The 22,792-nt window shown below is 31.5% G+C and overlaps 1 protein-coding gene across 1 annotated transcript in view; it reads left to right on the plus strand.

Annotated features, from left to right (window-relative positions):
* LOC111701371 (uncharacterized) overlaps window positions 1–22,792 on the plus strand; it is a 53,955-nt gene that overhangs the window by 22,156 nt on the left and 9,007 nt on the right. The window contains exons 4-11 of the mRNA XM_023472629.1: window positions 2,222–2,281; window positions 5,947–6,044; window positions 6,713–6,785; window positions 11,097–11,159; window positions 18,286–18,446; window positions 20,674–20,722; window positions 21,341–21,441; window positions 22,508–22,600. Coding sequence (XP_023328397.1) covers window positions 2,222–2,281; window positions 5,947–6,044; window positions 6,713–6,785; window positions 11,097–11,159; window positions 18,286–18,446; window positions 20,674–20,722; window positions 21,341–21,441; window positions 22,508–22,600 — 698 coding nt within the window. The remainder of the gene's footprint in view (window positions 1–2,221; window positions 2,282–5,946; window positions 6,045–6,712; window positions 6,786–11,096; window positions 11,160–18,285; window positions 18,447–20,673; window positions 20,723–21,340; window positions 21,442–22,507; window positions 22,601–22,792) is intronic.

A 22,792-nucleotide genomic window follows, 5' to 3' on the forward strand; every position in this document is an offset into this window, starting at 1 on the left:
GAGGGGGGGGGGATGGGGGAAAGAGGGAATATTTGAGCTTGATATATGCAATGCATGCAATACATACCTAAATTCCTTTTTTGCAGTAAATGATGCAATATTGCATTGTGCGTAGGCTTCATTTTCTTTTGCAAACTTAAGATGTGTAACTCTTCAAATTGGGTTAAATTTCCCAATTCAAGTTTTACTCTTTTCTCTTCATTCTACAAAACCTAAATCATTCTTAACATTCAATACTCTACTCTAGACTCTATATTCTACACTCTACACTTTAAACTCTACATTCAACACTTTATTCTTTACACGGTACACTTTACACTTTATACTCTACACTCTACACTCTTTACGCTATACTCTACATTCTACACACAATTTATACTATGCAATCAACACTTTATACTTTAAACGGTACACTATACACTTTATAATTTGCACTTTAAACTCTACACTCTACACTCTACACCCTACACTCTACACTCCGCACACCACACTGAAAACTGTAGAATGCGCTGGTTTATATTTCAATAAATCTTTTTTTCTGTAACTGTCGGTGCCTCAGGAAAAGATTGGGATTAGGACCCTGAGATTAGGCATATAGGCCCGGGGCGTAGGCAGTAGGCAGTACTAGTTTTTTTTCAGGCCAATACGAACTTAGGGACAGCAATTACGGGAGTTCTGTAAAATAAGGGAAGGTGAATGAAAGGAGAAAGGAAGAAGGCCGGGAGGACTGGAAAATAAGGGAAGGTGAATGAAAGGAGAAGAAAGGAAAAGAGGTCTGGAAAGGAAAGGAAGCTGAATGAAAGGAGAAGAAAGGAAGGCAGCTTGGAAAGGAAAAGAAAAGTAATAAAAGTAGAAGAAAGGAATGGAGTTCTGGAAAGGAAAGGAAGGGAAATGAAAGGAGAAAGCAAGGTCTTGAAAGAAAAGGAAGATGAATGAAAGGAGAAAGGAGAAAGGAAGGGAGGCCTGAATGTCTGGAAAGGAAAGGAAGGTGAATGAAAGGAGAAGAAAGGAAGGGAGCTTGGAAAGGAAAAGAAAGGAAATGAAAGGAGGAGAAAGGAAATTAAAGGAGAAGAAAGGAAATGAAAGGAGAAGAAAGGAAATGAAAGGAGAAGAAAGGAAATGAAAGGAGAAGGAAGGAAGAAAGGTCTGGAAAGAAATGGAAGGTGAATGAAAGGAGAAGGAAGGAAGGGAGGTCTGGAAGTATGGAAAGGAAAGGAAGGTGAATGAAAGGAGAAGGAAGGAAGGGAGGTCTGGAAGTATGGAAAGGAAGGTTAATGAAAGGAGAAGNACCCTGTTAATAATGTCTTTACATTGTTGTACAGTATCTTTACAATATGCAGTACCCTGTTAATAATGTCTTTACATTGTTGTACAGTATCTTTACAATATGCAGTACCCTGTTAATAATGTCTTTACATTGTTGTACAGTATCTTTACAATATGCAGTACCCTGTTAATAATGTCTTTACATTGTTGTACAGTATCTTTACAATATGCAGTACCCTGTTAATAATGTCTTTACATTGTTGTACAGTATCTTTACAATATGCAGTACCCTGTTAATAATGTCTTTACATTGTTGTACAGTATCTTTACAATATGCAGTACCCTGTTAATAATGTCTTTACATTGTTGTACAGTATCTTTACAATATGCAGTACCCTGTTAATAATGTCTTTACATTGTTGTACAGTATCTTTACAATATGCAGTACCCTGTTAATAATGTCTTTACATTGTTGTACAGTATCTTTACAATATGCAGTACCCTGTTAATAATGTCTTTACATTGTTGTACAGTATCTTTACAATATGCAGTACCCTGTTAATAATGTCTTTACATTGTTGTAAAGTATCTTTACAATATGCAGTACCCTGTTAATAATGTCTTTACACTGAAAACAGTACTTTTACAATATGTACTTTTTAAAACGTCGATATACAGCTGAACCAACATCTTTTTCAAAGAAAAGACTAAAAAGTCAAAAATAGTCATGGGAAGCGCATCATTTGAAATATTTACAATTATCATTTTTTATTATAAACTCATGAAAACTTGTGTTAAATGTTCATAGCGTGTATGTCGTGAATTCCAAGAGAATACAACACACGAAAACTAAGCCATAGAATCCTCTCGTCGCCCTTCCTCATACCCCCCCCCCCTCCTCCTCCTTCTTATTAGACACAATATTAAACTTCTAATAATTTTACAATTTGTTCAGGATCACATCCAAGAAGTTCTGGACAAATGGGAATCCATAGATGATGAAATATGGGCTAAGGTAAGCTACGTTAAACTAATGTAAATTTCACCACGTCAAGCTAAAGTAAATAGCACGTAATATGGAAATCTTAACTCCTTTATTTTAAGAGCATGACCAATTATAAAATGGTTTGAATCATGATATTGACAGATAAGAGGGAGGGGGGGGGGGAAGTTATTTGTTGAAGAAATAAAAAGATTTCTTGCGTCCAAATTGGTTCCCCGCCGAGATATTTGAGACAGTGTTGAATACAATTGAATTAAATTGCAAAATCTATAGATTCCTTGATGATTTTCAATTTGAAAATGTCCTAAGTGAGCCAATACGCAAAATTGAGCTCGATATACACAATTCAGTGCGTAAGGCAATCAAGCTGAAAAGGTGAAAGTCATTGAGGTCCAGAAAGATTTAGAAATATCTAATCTTGATTTAAACTTCTCAACCTTCAAGTAAATTCCAAAACATGACGAAATCAATGATATTTTAAATGGTTGTCGCCGAAAGATTATTTTTAAAACGGCAATTTGAAGTTCAAATCAAAACCTAAAGTGATGGTAATGCAAAATTTTTATTTCCTTTTGTTTTTAAATTGACAGATTTTTCACGCCAGAATTGCACACTGCACTGTTACAAAGGAATTTATAAGATTAAAATATTGCAACATTTTTAATAATCTTATAATCCAATTATTACTTTTTTGATTCCTATTTTACTCAACAATCCTTGTAGCTCGTAGCCCCGTCAGGACAAATGGAGGAAAATGTACGCTAGATTGTGACGTATGTATTTAGGTTAATCAACTACACTGAAGGAGCACTGTATATTTATAAGAAGTTGTCTTCATTTACCATTTTATCATGTATGATTAAGGTGAAGAAAAATTTTGGTTTATTTTCAAATCCCTTTTCCGCGTACTGCAACTAATAACAATGATCAGTGTAGTTGATTAACCTAAATACACACGTCAGAATCTAGCGTACATTTTCCTCCATTTGTCCTGACGGGCTCGTAGCTCCACTTTTTATTTTACACACAAGTATGGAAATGCAAATTTATTCGAAATTATATATTAGAAATACAAAACATTTTATTCTTTTCAGTTGCTCTAAATTTTCAACTCCTTAGCTGTTGACGTTATTACCTTTTTGTTTTTAAGGGAACTTTATCATTTGTCTACTTGTGTTCAGGTTAAAAAGTGTGTTTAGGCTTTTTAGTCTAATAAATATAGTTCAATTGTACTAAAACGTGCTTCTAGTTATAGGTACAATGTACATAAATGGTTTCCTTTCCAAAGATTAGAAAAAAAATTCGAATTATAATTTTTTTTTGACGTTTTATAAGAAAGAATAGAATAAATTGCACATTTTTAATGACAGACTTGGAGATTTTTAAAACTAAATGTTAAACTCGGTTCTTTTGTAGATTAAAAGTTAAAACCGCATTTTAGAAAAAAATGTTGCGTCAGTTGTACATTGTACATTGTACATTGTACATTGTACATTGCACATTGTACATTGTATCCACTAAAAGCACTTTTTAACCCCAAACAATAATATTTATTAGGATAAAAAGCCTAAACACACATTTTTCAGAGACACCTTATACAACTCTTTTCTGTTTGTTCTTGTTTTGCATTGTATTTTTGTTTTGTATTCTGTCCTTGTGTTGTATTCTGTTCTTAATCTTGATTTGTAGTCTGTTCTTACTCTTGTTTTGTATTCTGTTCTTGCTCTTTTTTTTGTATTTTTTCTTGGTCTTGTTCTGTATTCTTTTTTTTTCTTGTTTTGTATTCTGTTCCTGTTCTTGTTTTGTATTCTGTTCCTGTTCTTGGTTTGTATTCTGTTCCTGTTCTTGTTTAGAATTCTTTTCTTGTTCTTGTTTAGTATTGTGTTCCTGTTCTTGGTTTGTATTCTTTTCTTGTTCTTGTTTTGTACTATTTTCTTGTTCTTGTTTTGTATTCTATTCCTGTTCTTGGTTGTATTCTGTTCCTGTTCTTGTTTAGAATTCTTTTATTTTCTTGTTTAGTATTCTTTTCTTGTTCTTGTTTTGTATTCTGTTCCTGTTCTTATTTTGTATTCTTTACCTGTTCTGTTTAGTATTCTTTTCTTGTTCTTGTTTTGTATTCTGTTCCTGCTCTTGTTTAGAATTCTTTTCTTGTTCTTGTTTTGTATTCTTTTCTTGTTCTTGTTTTTATTCTTTTCTTGTTCTTGATTTGAATTCTGTTCAACTTTTCTTGTTTTGTATTCTATTTCTGTTCTTATTTTGTATTCTTTTCTTGTTCTTGTTTTGTATTCTGTTCAACTTTTCTTGTTTTGTATTCTTTTCCTGTTCTTGTTTTGTATTCTGTTACTGTTCTTGTTTAGTATTCATTTCTTGTTCTTGTTTTGTATTCTTTTCTTTTGTATTCTGTTCTTGTTCTTATGTTGTATTCTGCGCTTGTTCTTGTTTTGTATTTTGTTCTTGTTCTTGTTCTTGCATACTTTGTTTGCTTTTGTTTTAAATTCTATTTTGGTCGCTGTGTTTACATTTGTTATCTTTTGATCTTCATACCTTGAAATACTTGAAATGTTGAGATGATGTTCCGAAAAAGTTGGCATTTAGCTGTCTACAGTTTTGGCACGATCTAATTATTCCAAACAGTTTATAACGTCATCTTTTACAGTTCTTCTCAACATATATTTACATGTTTTGTACTGCAGTCACGTCAAACTGTAGTAAAGAATGATCTCATATATTTACACAAGGCAGACTCAAACATGTTTTGTACTGCAGTCACGTCAAACTGTAGTAAAGAAGGATCTCATATATTTACACAAGACAGGCTCAAACATGTTTTGTACTGCAGTCACGTCAAACTGAAGTAAAGATTGATCTCATATATTCTCTCAATCATTGCTTCTCTTATTGAACACCTGTTGAAAAGATCAAACAAAGGAATTGAGTTTTTGTAACAAAATCTGATTTTCTAATACCTATATTTTTTACACCTGATGGTGTAAACCTTTGATATTTTAAACTTAGATTCTTTCATCTAACAGAATTCATGTCTAAGGTCTACGGCATTGGGTTGCAAAGATATAGAGATTTGAAAATCATAGTTTTTGACAAAGACTCAATTCCTTTTTAATCTTAATATGACCAAATAAATTTCTTTTCACATCTTGTATACGTAAATTAAAAACTGGAGGATCTACTCTAGGTTTATAAAGTCGTATCAAAATGTTACATAAATTTTACCGTCCTCTGTAGTCTAGTTTGAACTGCGATGTTTACATTCTCTCCACACAAAATGTAAACAAACTAATTTATATTTGCATTTTACAATTTGGTTTCATCAATTGTTTCATCAAAAACTAAATTGATTAAAAAATTGTTATTCTTTAATAAAATGTTTTATACTTAGATTTATCACTTTATAAATAAATTATTGATCAATAATTACATAGATCCAACTGTTTTATACATTGTAAATTGGTGCTTATGATGGGTCGGGTTGCATGTAAAAAAGGTGAAAAAAATACAACGAAAAATAATGGAAACAACTATGATATTATGATATCTTATCATCAATGGGAGAAACTGAAAAGCCTATCCTTCTATGTTAAACATGAATAACAATTCTTAAAGTTAAAAAGCAAATTGTAAGTTGATTAATTAATTGATTGATTGATTGATGTTTCCAGGTAGTAGTGTTGGAGCGTAACCGGCGTGTTGCTAAAGCCTACGCTAGAGCTCCGGTCATCACGGTCAATGGTACAGAACAGGGCTTCGACGGATTTAGGTGAGTTACAAATTCAAAGATGATTTTTTAATACTAGCTCAAGTGCCGGGCGTTGCCCGTGGAATTTTAGAAACATATTTATTTGTATATATATTTATAAAGATATAATAACATATATATATTTGAGCGAAGACCTTTTCAATATTAGACAATACATAACAATGAAATACAATAAATAAATTAAAATTAATTTTAATCTATTTTGATCACGGCAATAAAATTAAATTTCGAATACTTTTTTCTTTCCTAGGGTTTAAAATCAAAGCTAGAGGGTTGCTACAAGATTACAAAAAGCCGTGTCGGTGACATTGTATAAATTGGACCTTCACTTTCTGCCTAGTTCTTAGTGTATACTGTAAAGCCTAAAAATGCGATGATTACATTTTAAAACGATATACTTATTTTGAAAAAAAGCCATCATTTGTATTGTGGAACGATATTCTTTTCTCAATACAGTTAACAGCTTCTTAAATTTATTAAAAAAATAGTTAGTTATACCATTCGATTTTAATGTAATCATCAAGTTTTTATGCTTTGGAAAAATAGATTTTTAGTTGAAATGGATTTTAAAACCAATTCAATGTTATTTAACCAAAATAAAATAAAAATCTATATTAACAGTTAAAAAAAAAAAAAAAAAAAAAATCCAAATAACTTGTTCTTTTAAGGATCGGAGTGGCAGGGTTTGAAAATCCAATGCGAGATGTTGGAACAGAGGAGATAATTAAACAGATTAACCAGGTGATTAACAGTAATTAACTCATTAATTACTCATTAATCAATCATAATTAGTTCACTCAAACCTGGCAAATTTTATTCTTAAATTCGTTTCCTGCGATGGATTCAAATATTAGGTTCAAGATAAAATACACATCATATATAACAATACAAAACAAAATATGATAAACACCATTATCTTATTTCAAATCCTGCAAAAAAGAGCTAAATAATTGTTGATACTAAAATATATTCCTGAAAAGATATTGTAAACATTTTTTTTTCGTTGTTTTCAATTAAAATCACTCATTGAGCCCATGTCACATTTGCTCATAAATAATAGCTTGCAAAATTTTGTGTTTTGCATGAAGTTTTAACAATATTTCCTCTTTTTTTACAGATCTAGGGAGGTAAATACCAAATATTCGGTATCTTGCCCCAAAATTAATTTTAATTTCTTTACATCATTAATATAAGCTTTTTTCCTAATCGGTATTTTTAAAAGTTTGAGTTTTTGCTACAAACTCTGATTAAATCCTTTATCTTCGTAACCCAAAGTCAATAGATATTTTAAACTATGAATTCTGTTAGATCAAATCAAAGTTTGAAATATCAAAGGTTTACACCATCAGGTTGAAAAGATAAGGATTCGAAAAGTTGAGTTTGTGGCAAAGACTCAATTTATTTAACACACAAAAAACCTGCCTCCTTTTGATGACTGTATCCTGTCTAATTGTATCTATTAGAACCCAGTAGGGTGGTGGGAAGATACATTTATTTCATTAGCAGTGACTTGAACTATATACTTCTATAGACAATCTAAATATATCACTCTCCACTATATACTTCTATAGACAATCTAAATATATCACTCTCCACTATATACTTCTATAAAGTAGACAATCTAAATATATCACTCTCCACTATATACTTCTATAGACAATCTAAATATATCACTCTCCACTAAACGCTAATTTATCTTGAGTAAGTGTAGTACTGCAGAACGCACCGAAAGCTTTGTTGAGTGTGACAACTATAATAAAATAGTTATTTCTGCTTGTCCGGCCGTTTGTTTGTATGTCTGATCATAACTCAGAAACCCCTTGACCAATTTGCCTCAAATTTTTATTGGGGAACTCGTACACTACGGGAATGTTCGTAACTTGGGTAAAAGAATTAAAGTTTAATAGGTGTAGTTTGAAAGGTAAAGTTTAGTGGGCAGTCAAAGCTGGGTTTCCAAGCTTTTATATTTTTATAGAGTTCTCATAGTTACATACAAGGTTATAATGCAAGGAAAGTTAATTGCAGTTGCGTATACTCTGGGCACATATTGAAACCAGTTCTCTCTGGGCGGAATTTGTAAACAATAATAGATACATTATAGTGTTTTTCTAGTATCCGAGGAAGTTAAAAGCATTAAATTTTGATAATTATGATAATTCACATAAAAGTTTCCTTTGACCAGAATATTTCATTGATTTTTTTTATGTATAAGATGGATCCCATGTCAGGCTATGACATCCGTCTTGTGTTTACATTATCGCCCAGAGACAGTACACTGCAGTACAAAAGATGCGTACACCTCTGAAATAACTTTCCTTGCATTAAAACCTTGGTTTCATACGCCGTTTATACGCGCTTGGTTGTAAATTTCAAAGCGGACCAACTCAACTTGAAATCTCAAAACTAAACTAAGAACATTTCCGTGGTTCACCCGCATTCCCCAATCAACATTTAAGGCAAATCGGTCATAGGGTTCATGAGTTATGATCGGACAAACAGACAAACATAAATTATTACTTTATTATATGTAGAAAAATATCTGTTCTCTCAGAAATGTGTTTAACCACATTTGATTAAAATATTCATCAATGCATACTCAGACACGTATCCCGGGGGGGGGGGGGGGGGGCTGTAATTATGTAAGATAAAATTATATTTTATGACATATTGTTTTCTTCCTTTTCTTGTATATTTTCTAAAACACTTGACCACCTACTGTTTTACGAATTTTTGAAATTTACGTTTGATTGATGGATTTATTCAAAGGTTTGAAGGTGAAATTTAAATTATGTAAAATTTGAGATTAAATCGATTTAAAATTCACCATAAAGTTAAATTCGGCGCTTATAATATTAAATAAAGACGAATTATTATCAAGAATGCGTTTTTCAAATTGGAAGTTAACTACTTGTAAACAAAGAGAAGCTGTAAATTGACACAAACTTTTCGTTTACGATTGTCTCTGTTTTTAAAAATTTTGGAACAAATAAAAATAAAAATAAAACATCGTCTTCATTGTATAGAAATAGACGATGATTATTGTATCATATTCGTGAATGGTTTAAACGGTCTATATTTATCAATGTATTTGTTGGCTTGTATACTAACCAAGGGTCTAGGGGTCAGATGGGATTTAGGCCAATAAATTCTAGATACAAGTATACACATCCTGATAACTGTATATACTTCAATGTATAACCTCTTCATTTTACAGTTATTGCACAACTCTTGAATAAAATAGTTTTATATAAAACTCAATATCTACAACGAAAACTTTCATGAAATAAATGCCTAGTTTGAAACAGTTAACTCATATTTGGCTAGAGCTCTGATTAAAGGGACTGTACGTGGAATGTAATGTAATCGAAAACTGCCATCTATGCATGGAGGGTTATTTGTAGTTACTCTTATTTTAATTGGATAACAGCAGATTTTTTTGTGGCACTACAGTCGGCAATTCATTAAACCCGATCTATATAGGTTCTGTCCATTCAAAAATATCAAAAAAGAAGAAATGAAAATAGAATAGAGTTTTGTACAAAATGTTTGAAAAAAGAAAAAAGAATTCAAATAAAGTAAAATAAAAGATAAATAGTATAGAATCAAATATAACATTACAGAATAATTTGAATAGCATAGAATAGAATAGAATAGAATAGAATAGAATAGAATAGAATAGAATAGAATAGAATAGAATAGAATAGAATAGAATAGAATAGAATACTTCTTTATCAAATCCCTCACTTCTCTTCCATCCTTGTATTCACCAGTAGAGCTGGTCACGTTCCATTTTTTTCTAGCCGTTTCGTTAACAGTTAGTTCCAACCGTTAAAAATAAAAATTTCAGTTAGCCATTCATTTTATAAGTAAGAACTTAAAAAAATATCGTTTTTTTACGAAACAAACTAATTTTCCGGAAGGTTTGGAAAAAATAACGGTTTTTGACGGAAAGAACAATTTCATACAGGGAACGATTTTACTTTACGATCGTTCAGTGAGAAATGATCGAAATGATTGAAAAATGAATGATAATGTCGAGAACGAATGAAATCATTTTTTTCTGAACGATTGAAAAGCAACGAACGAAATGGATCGTTCACGAACGAACGAACGAACAAACGAAATGAAATACATTTTGGAACTTCCGTATATTATTATTGATTAAATTCATATTTTTTTACTTCTCAATTTTGTAAATACATGAGTCCCCCCGGGCTTTAGGCATAATAATTCCATATTCGGCGGTATAGGTAGATACAGCATACAGGGTATATTATAGGAATATAGTTGTTATTATATGGGCATCATTAGCTACTCATCATACACTGTTTATACGTATTTTCATAATTAATCGGTACGCTTACAGCATGTTGGTTTATCGACGGCTAATACACAGGGTGTCCCCAGAAAAATGGGAACTTAGTTGTGAATTGTAAAAAGATTATTACTTTGTTGTTGCCACAAACCGAAGTTATCTAATCCCTATATCTTTGCAACCTGATGGCGTACACCTTTGATATTTCAAACTTAAATTATTCAATTTAAACATTATTCATACTTTGAACTATCTAAGGTCCACGACATTAGTTTGCAAAGATATAAGGATTACAATATTTGAGTTTCTGACAAAGACTTAATTCCTTTGTCAAAAATCGCATTTTCCTTTAAGAAAATATTTTTAGATAAATATCTAAAAAAACAATAATCATAAAATAAAAATGGGAATTAAAGTTGAGAATTGTAAATTAAATTTTTTTGTTGCAACATTTGATTCCTTACAAGAGGGAAATTGCAACAAACTCAAATATTCTAATCTCTTAATCTTTGCATCTGATTATATACACCTTTGCTATTTCAAACTTAAATAATTTAATCTAAAAGAATGCTTAGTTTAAAATATTAAAGGTCCACGACATTATTTTGCAAAGAAATAGGGATTAGAAAATTTGAGGTTATGGCAAAGACTCAATGCTTCTGTCAAAATTAATTTTTCCTTCTAGATAATATTTTGATGAATATCTATAAACAACAATATTAAAAATATCTTTTCAGGGATTCAAATTGAAGATGGATGACATGGGAAACATACTGATAAAAAGGCTTTGCAAGAGTCAGGTATGAATTTTGCACATATTTAAACATAGATTAAACCATTTTAAGAGGATTTGCTCTTTAAGATATACTATTTTGTTTGGAATATGACACAATAATAGCTTAGGTTTTGAAACTTAAAACAAGTACAACAAGTGCAAACAAGTACTCCTTTTTTTGTCATTGCGGTCAAACCAATGTCCATCTTGATGACCACAGCGTCCCGGGCTAGCCCCAGCCCCTCTGTGCCTTCAGAAAAATTGCATTAATTTTGAAGACAGGATCAACTAAAAAATGTCGCAACGCCTTGGTAGCCTTTGATTTAATCTCGCTTACTCAATTTTTACTTTTTTGTAGCACTAGGTATGTACATTTTAAAATATAAAGAAGTTGTTTTTAGCTTTAGCTTTTATGAGGTAATTGGTCGAATTCTAACAGATTTTTGCTTCGGAGCTTGACATTTTTTGATCACTGTCAATTTACTCTAGATACTGTTGACTGCAGTTGTTAGAAAAATGTGTTACAAAAAAATATTTTTAATTATAACACCAAGAAAGTTATAATTTCAATTGAAAATATACGTCTTATCCATATTTGAATTAACTTTGCATTTGATAATGTGTAAATTCATGAACAATGGGTTATTCTTAAAGTGCAGATAATGCCCATATAAGGTGATATACTGCCGAGATTAGCTAGACAATAACATGTAATATATATATATAATGGTGCAATTTGGATGAAAAATATGGTCTAGATAATAATAATTAAATTATAATTAAATTCTTGAGCCTTTGGGAGTTTGGGCTTTTTCCTCGCAACGGAGTTGAGTCTTTGCCACAAACTCGAATTTTCTAATTCCTATATATATGCAACCTGATGGTGTAAACCTTTAATATTTCAAACTCAGATTATTTGATCTATCATATAATTCATAGTTTGAAATATCTAAAGTCTACAACATAGGGTTGCAAAGCTATAAGGATTAGAAAATCAGAGTTTGTGACAAACACTAAATTCCTTTTGTATTTTACATGTTGCACTCCTGTATGCTGAGTCCATTAGCGCCTGATCCAATCAGGGTTCAGTCATGACTATTCTGAACCATCAGAATTAGTATGTAGTAGTATCTATCTTTCTATCTATCTCATTATCCAATTAGAGCAATTAGAGCATACTTAGAGTTATGAACCCTTCAATCGGTGCTAACAATAAATGGAAATATTTACTTCTACTGAGACTATGGTGGTTTGGGTTTCTCACAAAGAATTATTTTTTTTTTACCGAACTGCTTTTTAAGTCTTTATTTTTTATCGTTATCTTCGCTGAATATTCTGGTCAAATTGGTGAGATGTTTTCCTGCCACCGTTTTTTTAAATAACGTTCCATGGTCACAACATTTTTAAAATAACGTTCCATGGTCACAACATTTTTTAAATAACGTTCCATAGTCACAACATTTTTAAAAATAACGTTGCATGGTCACAACATTTTTTAAAATAACGTTCCATGGTCACAACATTTTTTAAAATAACGTTCCATGGTCACAACATTTTTTTAATAATGTTCCATGGTCGCAACATTTTTTTAATAATGTTCCATGGTCACAACATTTTTTTAATAATGTTCCATGGTCACAACATTTTTTTAAATAACGTTCCATGGTCACAACATTTTTTAAATAGTGTTCCATGGTCACAACATTTTTTTAATAACGTTCCATGGTCACAACATTTTTTTAATAATGTTCCATGGTCACAACATTTTTTTAAATAACGTTCCATGGTCACAACATTTTTTAAATAACGTTCCATGGTCACAACATTTTTTTAAATAATGTTCCATGGTCACAACATTTTTTAAATAACGTTCCATGGTCACAACATTTTTTTAAATAACGTTCCATGGTCACAACATTTTTTAAATAACGTTCCATGGTCACAACATTTTTTAAAATAACGTTGCATGGTCACAACATTTTTTAAATAACGTTCCATGGTCACAACATTTTTTAAATAACGTTGCATGGTCACAACATTTTTTAAATAACGTTCCATGGTCACAATATTTTTTAAAATAACGTTGCATGGTCACTACATTTTTAAAATAACGTTCCATGGTCACAACATTTTTTAAATAACGTTGCATGGTCAAAACATCTTTTTAAATAACGTTCCATGGTCACAACATTTTTTAAAAAAACGTTCCATGGTCACAACATTTTTTAAAATAACGGTGCATGGTCACAACATTTTTTAAATAACGTTCCATGGTCACAACATTTTTTAAATAACGTTGCATGGTCACAACATTTTTTTAAATAACGTTCCATGGTCACAACATTTTTTAAAATAACGTTGCATGGTCACAACATTTTTTAAATAACGTTCCATGTTCACAACATTTTTAAAAAAAACGTTGCATGGTCACAACATTTTTTTAAATAACGTTCCATGGTCACAACATTTTTTAAAATAACGTTCCATGGTCACAACTTTTTTTTAAATAACGTTCCATGGTCACAACATTTTTTAAATAACGTTCCATGATCACAACATTTTTTAAATAATGTTCCATGGTCACAACATTTTTAAAATAACGTTCCATGGTCACAACATTTTTTTAAATAACGTTTCATGGTCACAACATTTTTTTGAAATAACTTTCCATGGTCACAACATTTTTTTAAATAACGTTCCATGGTCACAACATTTTTTTAAATAACGTTCCATGGTCACAACATTGTTTGAAATAGCGTTCCATGGTCACAACATTTTTTAATATAACGTTCCATGGTCACAACATTTTTTTAAATAACGTTCCATGGCCACAACATTTTTTGAAATAACGTTCCATGGTAACAACACTTTTTTAAAATAACGTTCCATGGTCACAACATTTTTTTAAATAACGTTCCATGGTCACAACATTTTTTTTAAAATAACGTTCCATGGTCACAACATTTTTTTTAAATAACGTTCTATGGTCACAACATTTTTTAATACGTTCTTTAAAGTTAAAAAGAAATTTTCTAAAAGATCTGCCTAAACCTTTTTTATTTCAAATTTATTTTGGAACGCTTCAGGAAAGCACTGAATTGCAATGGGTGTTATTCAAATAAAATAAGATTTAACATTTTATGCACAAAGATTTTTTTCCGGCACAAATTGGTTGGGTTTATACTTTATAGTCATGATTCGATATTTTAATGTAATCTAAATCGTGAAAAACCAAAACTTTAAATCACACAGATTCTGTAAATTGTATGTGTGCACTTTAATTCGTAAATTCAATTCAAAACTCAAATAGTTAAATAAATTATTGCATAGAAAATGTTTGCAAAATTGATGGTAATTTGCAATTATCCGGAAAATAATCATATCTTCCGCCTTTATGCTTTCTTGTATTCAAATAAAGAACTATACGCGTAATTTCATGTTACCCTCATGTACATAGATGACAATGCATGATAAACAACGATACCCTTAAAAAGTATGTATTAGATATCAATGAATATAAATTTTTAATTTTTTTTTCTCTAAAAAAGTTACTTATAGAGCAGAAAAAGTGAAAACATTTTATTAACTTTTAAAATTGAACACTTTTAACCCTACACATTATACAATGACAATATCTTCCATATTATTAAACAGATCCAGGTTTCAAAGGTAACGTTGTGAATCGGGAATTGTCATCTTTGCATTGAGGGTCACTTGAAATTACGCTTACATTCCCTTTAAATCAAGTTAATAGACATTTTTCTTAGCCATCTTATTTTGTGGACATACTATTAGACACAAGACGTACACATTTCATCTTCTTACGCTGTTTCCGTTTTTGCTTTGTGTGCCAGCTTAAATTTTTATTTAAGTCGGAGCTCCTTATAGATAAACAGTTCAATTTCTTGCTCTAAATATTTTAGATATGGTTTTGCTAATATAAACCGCAGCGGTGCTTAAACATACAGAGGAACTAGATTTACGCTGAGAATGTAAAAGAATTGCATCTGAATGTTCTTTAAATAATCCAAATGTTTTTGATGGTTTTGCTTTACAGTTCAAAACCTTGCTTCTGTGTATATATAAAGTTGAATCTCTGTTTGTTTGTCCGTTTGTTTGTCCGATCATAACTCAGGAACCCCTGGACGATTTACATCAAATTTTGTTTGGGGAGCTCGGGACTTGGTTTTGAGATTCTAAAATGAGTGGGTTCAGTTTTAACGGGATAAATATTTAAGATAATAATTTACGACAAAGCGCGGGTAAACTCCCCTGGGCAACGCTGGGTTTCCAAACTAGTAGAGCTTAAAAAACAGAGGAAACAGATTTGCGCTTAAATTATGTAAGAATATAGTGGAAGTATCTTTTTGCATAGAGTGCATTAGAATTAAATAAAAAGCAGAAAAAAGGAATACAGAGCTAGGAAGCATTCATCGCAAAAAGTATAAAAGAATATATACTAATTAAAGATTCTTTAAAATGCTTTAATTTTCAATTTAGCTTTCTACATTTTAAAAGAAGGGGTTTGTGATGATTGGGTAACATAGAACTTTATAACAGTAGGATAACTCTGACGTTTATCGATATATATTACGTCTTTGCTTTAAGTTTGAACAGTTCACGTTGTAATTTCTGGAGTATCTTTCTTCTTCTATATCTTTTTATCAATAGCTTGTCTGGGTGTCTGTTTGTTTGAATCCAATAAACCTCAAAACGGCTGAACCGATCGGGCCCAAATTTTGTGTGGGACCTTACGTGACCCCAAGGAAGGTTTCTGAATGATAAAAATTCAAAAAAATTTGTGTTTAAATTTTTTTATTTTAGTAAAATTTTGAAAATACGCGAAAAATATTTAGAAATCCGCAAACTTTTTGTTTTGTTTTTGTTTTATACTGTACAAAGAGAAGATGCTCACAGATAAAGCCACAATTAAAAGTTGAAATAGAAAATGGCCGCGAAGCGCCCTAAAAGCCTTGTACATAATAAAACACTTCAATATAAATGCAACTGTAAACTAGAGGTCCTTCCGTGAGTCCCTTATTACCCATTAAATGTAGATTTTTCGTATTTCCTAATTTATACTTTTTAATATTAAAGTTTAGTATGACTCTTACGAAATTGTTAAAGACTTTTTAATGAGATATGAAAATATGACAGGATACAGTTCGGTGTTGTTAGGCTAATGAGATGCACACGCCCTGGAATAAGATAAAAAGTAAATATTATTTTCCTCTGATGTATTCCGATATATCACAAACGCCCATAATATAAACTAGGACAACTAGGCTCTGTTCAAAGGGACTGTAAGCGTAATTTCAAGTGATCCTCTAACTTTATTACAAAGTAAGCATTTATCTCAGTATAATCGATATGTGTTCAAATATAAAATGGACAAAAAGCATCTTTCAACCAAATATTAATCACATATCTCCATTGATAAACTTAAAGTTGTTTCGGAGGAAGGAAGTGGGGGGGGGGGTTGAAGAGCCTCTTTAAACATAAAATTGCACTCCGGGGATGTCTAATGGATATGGATTCTTGAATTTATCAACATTAAAGAACTGACATGCCTCCCCCCAGCATCCATTATCCGCCCTAAATATGGCCTCATTTCCTCAAGCCACAATACAGGCTGTAATCAGGCCATTTTATCAAAGTATTAGACCAGTTGAAAACTCATTCATCTTCAGTCGAAAGAATCTACATAATAATTTTACTTGAATAAAGAATATTCAGGTTTAAATATGGAGTTTAGTTGTAATGGAGATTATACTAGTGTAATTGTCTCCACTGGTCCCCTCTGGTCTCCAATGGCCTCCACTGGTCTCCACTGGTCTCCAATGCCCTCCAATGGTCTCCACTGGTCTCCATTGGCCTCAATTGGTCTCCACTGGTCTCCTCTAATCTCCACTGGTCTCCACTGGTTACCACTGGTCTTCACTAGTCTCCACTGGTCTCCAATGGTCTCCACTGGTCTCCACTGGTCTCCACTGGTCTCCACTGGTCTCCACTGGTCTCCACTGGTCTCCACTGTTCTCCACTGGTCTTCACTGGTCTCCACTGGTCTCCACTGGTCTTGTTGCAAAAATCCAATTGTTAACTTCTTATAATTTACTAATAATAGATTAATGTAAGATATTGCAGACATCTCAAGGTTACAATTAATGATTGCAATTTTCTTTGCAAATATATTGACAGAGGGTGTGATTAGGACTTGTTTACATCGCTGATAATGAATATGAATTAAGAGCCTTAAACTGCTTTAGTTTACAATAAACATATTATCCTGCATCATTCATTTTAACATCTTTAAAGTCGACGAAAACATGAAATCCATTCATGTTTCAATTTCAAAATTTTTTAATAAACTCAAATAAAAAAATTACATTGAATGGGATGAAAATCAACGCCACGTATGTTCAGTGACAACCTTAAAACTCTGGAATAGGAAAACGTTTAAATTTCATGTTATGGCTGTAAATACTCCAATGAAAATGAAGAACAGCAATTATGCAGTTTAAACAGACCAATTTTACCTAATAAATGATTTAATTACTCTTTTTTCAAAAAATACCAACATGCAGAAAAAATTGTTGAAATAAACTTAAAAACAAATTAGGAAATTTTTGGATTTTTTAAAAATCAGCAATCTCGAAGGGTGTTTAAAGTTGCGCCTCTAACCACTAAATATTGCCCAGTTGTTGGTTTTTTGAAATTATGAAAATAGGTTGATCTAGGACCAAAAAACCATTATTTTTGGAGAACTCTGGCAAATTTCCGTTAAAAAGTCCATTTTCGCCTATAACTTATTTAATTTAACCAATTTTTACGATTTTAACATTCACGAAACATTCAGGTTCAGTGTTTAAAGATGGATATTTTGGTATCAATATCAAAATATTAAAAAAAATTTAGTTAGCACTTGTGATTTAAATTTTACAAAAAAAACGTAATGCACTGCATGAATTTTTACTATTGAAACTTTTAAGACACGTGTCGAGAGGATCTGGCCATTTTTATCAAAAAGTGCCAAGCTGTCCAAACCTTACTTTAATGTCGTCTTCCTATTCCACAGTTTTCTAGTTCTCATTGGAAGAAAAACGACTTCTTGGTTGTTCTGAAATAAAATCTAAAATTGTGCGCTTGTTTAGGTGTACGCGCGCCAGACGGGAGACGAGAGCGCGCTGTCGAATGACATCTTGAAGCTAAACAACGGTCTGCTGGAGCACGATAAACCCTTTAAACTGTTCGAGATGAAGAAATATCAGAATAATCTGAACAGGGAACTCAAGAGACAGTATCCGGACCGAAGGTAAAATTTATTCAAATGTATGGGTTATTGTGGGAAATATTGCAATGTGGATATCCAGATCAAGCATTTGAACAAAATTTTTTTTGGTAATCTGCAGATTAATTTAATCTTTATTTGATATTCTGCATGGTAATCGTACCCTGCAGGAATAACTGAAAGGAAGAGATCCTCAAATTAAAATTTCCCACAGTGGATATGGAGATAAAGGGATCGGGATTATTAGTATCTATCACAAAATTTCCCAGCTTTGGGCATTAAACCCCCTTGGCCAGAATGACTCATAGCCCATTTAAAAAACGTTTCTTTATGAAATTCAAGCATTTTAAAAAAACTTTTAGTTTTCGATGATAGAGGATAAAGTAAAAAAAAAAATTTCGTCTGAACTAAAACTGCTAAAAGGGACATATTTTCAATTTACCCTCACATTTTTGTCTGATTCACAAGGGTACCCTGTATACCATTAACTGAGAAAAAAGTAAAAAAAATATATTCGTTTTTCAATTTTATTGCTGAAAGAGCATCTTAAAGAAAAGTTCAGAATTAAACAGAGAAGAAAATTCAAACTACTATATTTTTGAAGAAAAACAAGAAAATCTAGGATCAACTTCAAACTTTGTCGGCATGGCTCTTTAACTTAAAAAAAAACTATTATACTATTAAAAACAAGTACTGACTGGACAAATACAAAAATGTCCCCCGAAATTAAAATTGCATTTATTAATAATGTAATATGATAGTCATTACCAGTGTTATTTTCATAATGCAAAACCAAAAACCAAAAATTAATTTATAAATATTAATATTTCTTTTATCATTAATTATGTTTCAGGGTTATTCCTTACAAAGAATATTTTAAACAAAAAACCTAAATTCAAAATCATTTGGCATTTCAATATTAGCAGTTCTAAATTCTTTTTCATTGTCTTTCGACTGTAAATAAGAATTACCACTATTTTAGTTTAACGTCTAATGTCGTCTTCATACAGCGATATGCGATTTTGTAAAAAATGAAGACGACTTTCGATTTCAATTTTGATCCATATCAAGCTTTTAAGCAGCATGAATACACAACATCACGGAAATCTAATTGTAAACTTGTGATTAAGAAAAGGCTTGTTAACAATTAAAACTTAAATAAAAAGTCGTCTTCATTATATTGATGTAAACGCCTACCACCGTATTGAAAAAAGATGTCTGCCTTCACTCGCTAATAAAAGCTGATTTATCTATATAATAAAGCTCTTCGCTCAGCAATGCCAGCTATATCTGGCCAAACGGCTAAACCGAAAGGGCTGACATTTTTTTAGGGATCCCATGCGTGCTCTGGGGGAAACAAAGGCTAAAATTTCTTTCAAAATTCGATTTTTTAAATTCCACTGCAACGCCGGGCGCCTCAGCTAGTAGATATAAAATGTTCTATAAAGTAAATGATAGCGTGAGCTCGAAAGTGCGTGATGATGAAATAAATCATCTAACCTGCAGTGTAAATTGTTTTTAACACTGTGCATTAAAATTAGTCTTAATTTTATGAGATCGTGATTCTGGTTCTTAACCCGGCCATCTACACGTTGAAACCTGAATTATTTTATTCTACAGAGTTACCAAGAAAAGCATGTGATTGAAAAAACGATTTGTAACTTTTTAAAAATCCTTTTTTAATTAAGACAGTTTAAATTCAATTTAATTAAGACAGTTTAAATTCAATTTAATTAAGACAGTTTAAATTCAATTTAATTAAGACAGTTTAAATTTCTCTGAAGTCTCAACCCTGTATTTAAAATTTTAACGTGACAAAGCAAGGCATCGTAAATGCAACTTTTGTAGAATACTTTCATAACAATGTTTTTTTCTGTTATTTATCATCTTATTGATACAATTTTCAACGAATTTCTAAATATAGTGAGAACCTGAAAACTCCGGAGCAGGAAGACGGCTTTTAGGCTTAAATCATGGGGGTAAATAGTCCAATTAATATTAGACAAAGCAATTGTTTAGTTTGAATCTATTCCACAAAATAAGTGATTTAACAAGGTAAGGATGAAACTAATTGCTTTGTAATAATTCAAATACACTTAATTAATTGCTCTAATGGCGTCTTCCTTTTCCACACTATACTGGCTCTCACTGTATCAAATGTTTGCATAAAAATGCAAATTGTACATCTACGTTTATATTATTATTTATTCAAAATCTTCAACAAATTTTAATTAAATTTTCATGTTCTCAGGAAACTTGAAGCACAGTGCATATCCTTAGTTAGCTTCGGAACTAGTCAAGTAAGTAATTCTACCTATCTACCTATCTACCTATCTACCTATCTACCTATCTACCTATCTACTTAACTGTCTACTTACCTATCTACCTATCTAATTAATTGTCTACCTACCTATCTACCTATATATTTAACTGTCTACCTACCTATCTACCTATCTACTTAACTGTCTACCTACCTATCTACCTATCTAATTAACTGTCTACCTACCTATCTACCTATCTACTTAACTGTCTACCTACCTATCTACCTATCTACTTAACTGTCTACCTACCTATCTACCTATCTAGTTAACTGTCTACATTCCTATCTACCTTTATACCTATCTAACTACCTACAGAGTGTTCACGAAACATAACACTTGGTGAACAGTTTTGAATGTCGTCTTCCATATTTTTTATAAGGTACTAAAAAGGCCATGTAATTTATTTCATCAAAAAAAAATCTGTCACTCAAATTATTTTACTTTAAAATCAATTTTACTATAATATTACTGCCATGTGATATATTTTATTATTCTTTTTTTATCTCAAAGAACTTAACAAATTATGGAAGACGACATTTAAAACTGTTCACCAACTGTCATGTTTCGTGGGACACCCTGTACTTCCTACTTATCTAGAGTGATATCCTGGATAGCCCTATCTGGATACTGGTGATCAATGTTGTTGCAATGGAGATGCTAAGAAGTAAACTGCCTCCACTACATATTCTTGATAACAGGTTCTAAATGCTTTTGGGATTTGTTAAAAATATATTCCTGAATCTGAGAATCTGAATCTGAGAATCTGAATCTGAGAATCTGAATCTGAGGACAAAGTATATATGTATATATATATACAGTGGTAAGCCTATATACCAATATAATGTATACAACATTTAGTGAAGTTTTCCTTACTTTTGTAAACAAAAGGAAGCTGTGAAAATCAATAAGGGAAAAAGATAATAATGTTTTACGAAATAAAATGGGATATCTTTAAATTTGTTTAAGAAAATAAGCAGAATTAATTCTAAATGTCTCAGTAAAAATGTCTCAGTAAATGTCTCTTTTATCGTAAAAAAATATTATTTTTATAGCAAAGCTGCACTTTAATGTCGTCTTCATTATATTGATAAATAGGCTTACACTGTATATAAATGTATAGAGATAATATGTCAACCATTAGAAAATCTAAATAATGCTGAATTAACTATTGATAATTTTGAGGAGCTTGTTTCATAGTTAAATCACTGATAAACAAAACAATTACTAATTGATTTATTGAGGTAAATACTTATAACTGATCATTTTAAGCTACAACTGTAAACTTTCTGCTAATTGGTCGATTAAAATGTAAAAATAATAATTAGGTTGTTGATCTTTAATGATTTATTGATTTAATTGATAAATTTATTAATTGATTGATTGATTGACCAGGAGAATACAGACGTTTAGCAGTGACGAGGGTCCGTTTAGTATTAACTGATTGATTGATTGGTTGATTGATTTAGTGATTATTTTATCGTCCAGGAGAATCCATGCATCTCGTAGTGACAAGGATCCATATAGTATTAATTGATTGATTTATTGATTGATTGTTAAGGAGGATTCAGACATGTAGCAGTGACGAGGACCCGTATAGTATTAATTGATTGATTGTTAAGGGGATTCAGACATGTAGCAGTGACGATGACCCGTATAGTATTAATTGATTGATTTATTGATTGATTGTTAAGGAGGATTCAGACATGTAGCAGTGACGAGGATCCGTATAGTATTAATTGATTGATTGATTTATTGATTGTTAAGGAGGATTCAGACATGTAGCAGTGACGAGGATCCGTATAGTATTGCTGGAAGTGGAAGTAGCGGAAGCAGTGGAAACGGAAATACAAGACCAAGGTCTGTACATCACGTAATTTACTGTGTACAGTGTACAGAAGTGTACAATGAACTGCTGTCTCAGTGGCGTAAATAAGGGGGGTTATTGGGGTTATTTACCCCCCCCTAGAATCCTGGGGGTAAATACCCCCCCCTAGAATCCTGGGGGTAAATACCCCCCCTAGAATTTCAGTTTCTCAGAGGTTTTCCTTT

This window comes from Eurytemora carolleeae, unplaced genomic scaffold (genome assembly GCF_000591075.1).
Source record: "Eurytemora carolleeae unplaced genomic scaffold, Eaff_2.0 scaffold154, whole genome shotgun sequence".
In the NCBI taxonomy this organism is placed as follows: domain Eukaryota; kingdom Metazoa; phylum Arthropoda; class Copepoda; order Calanoida; family Temoridae; genus Eurytemora; species Eurytemora carolleeae.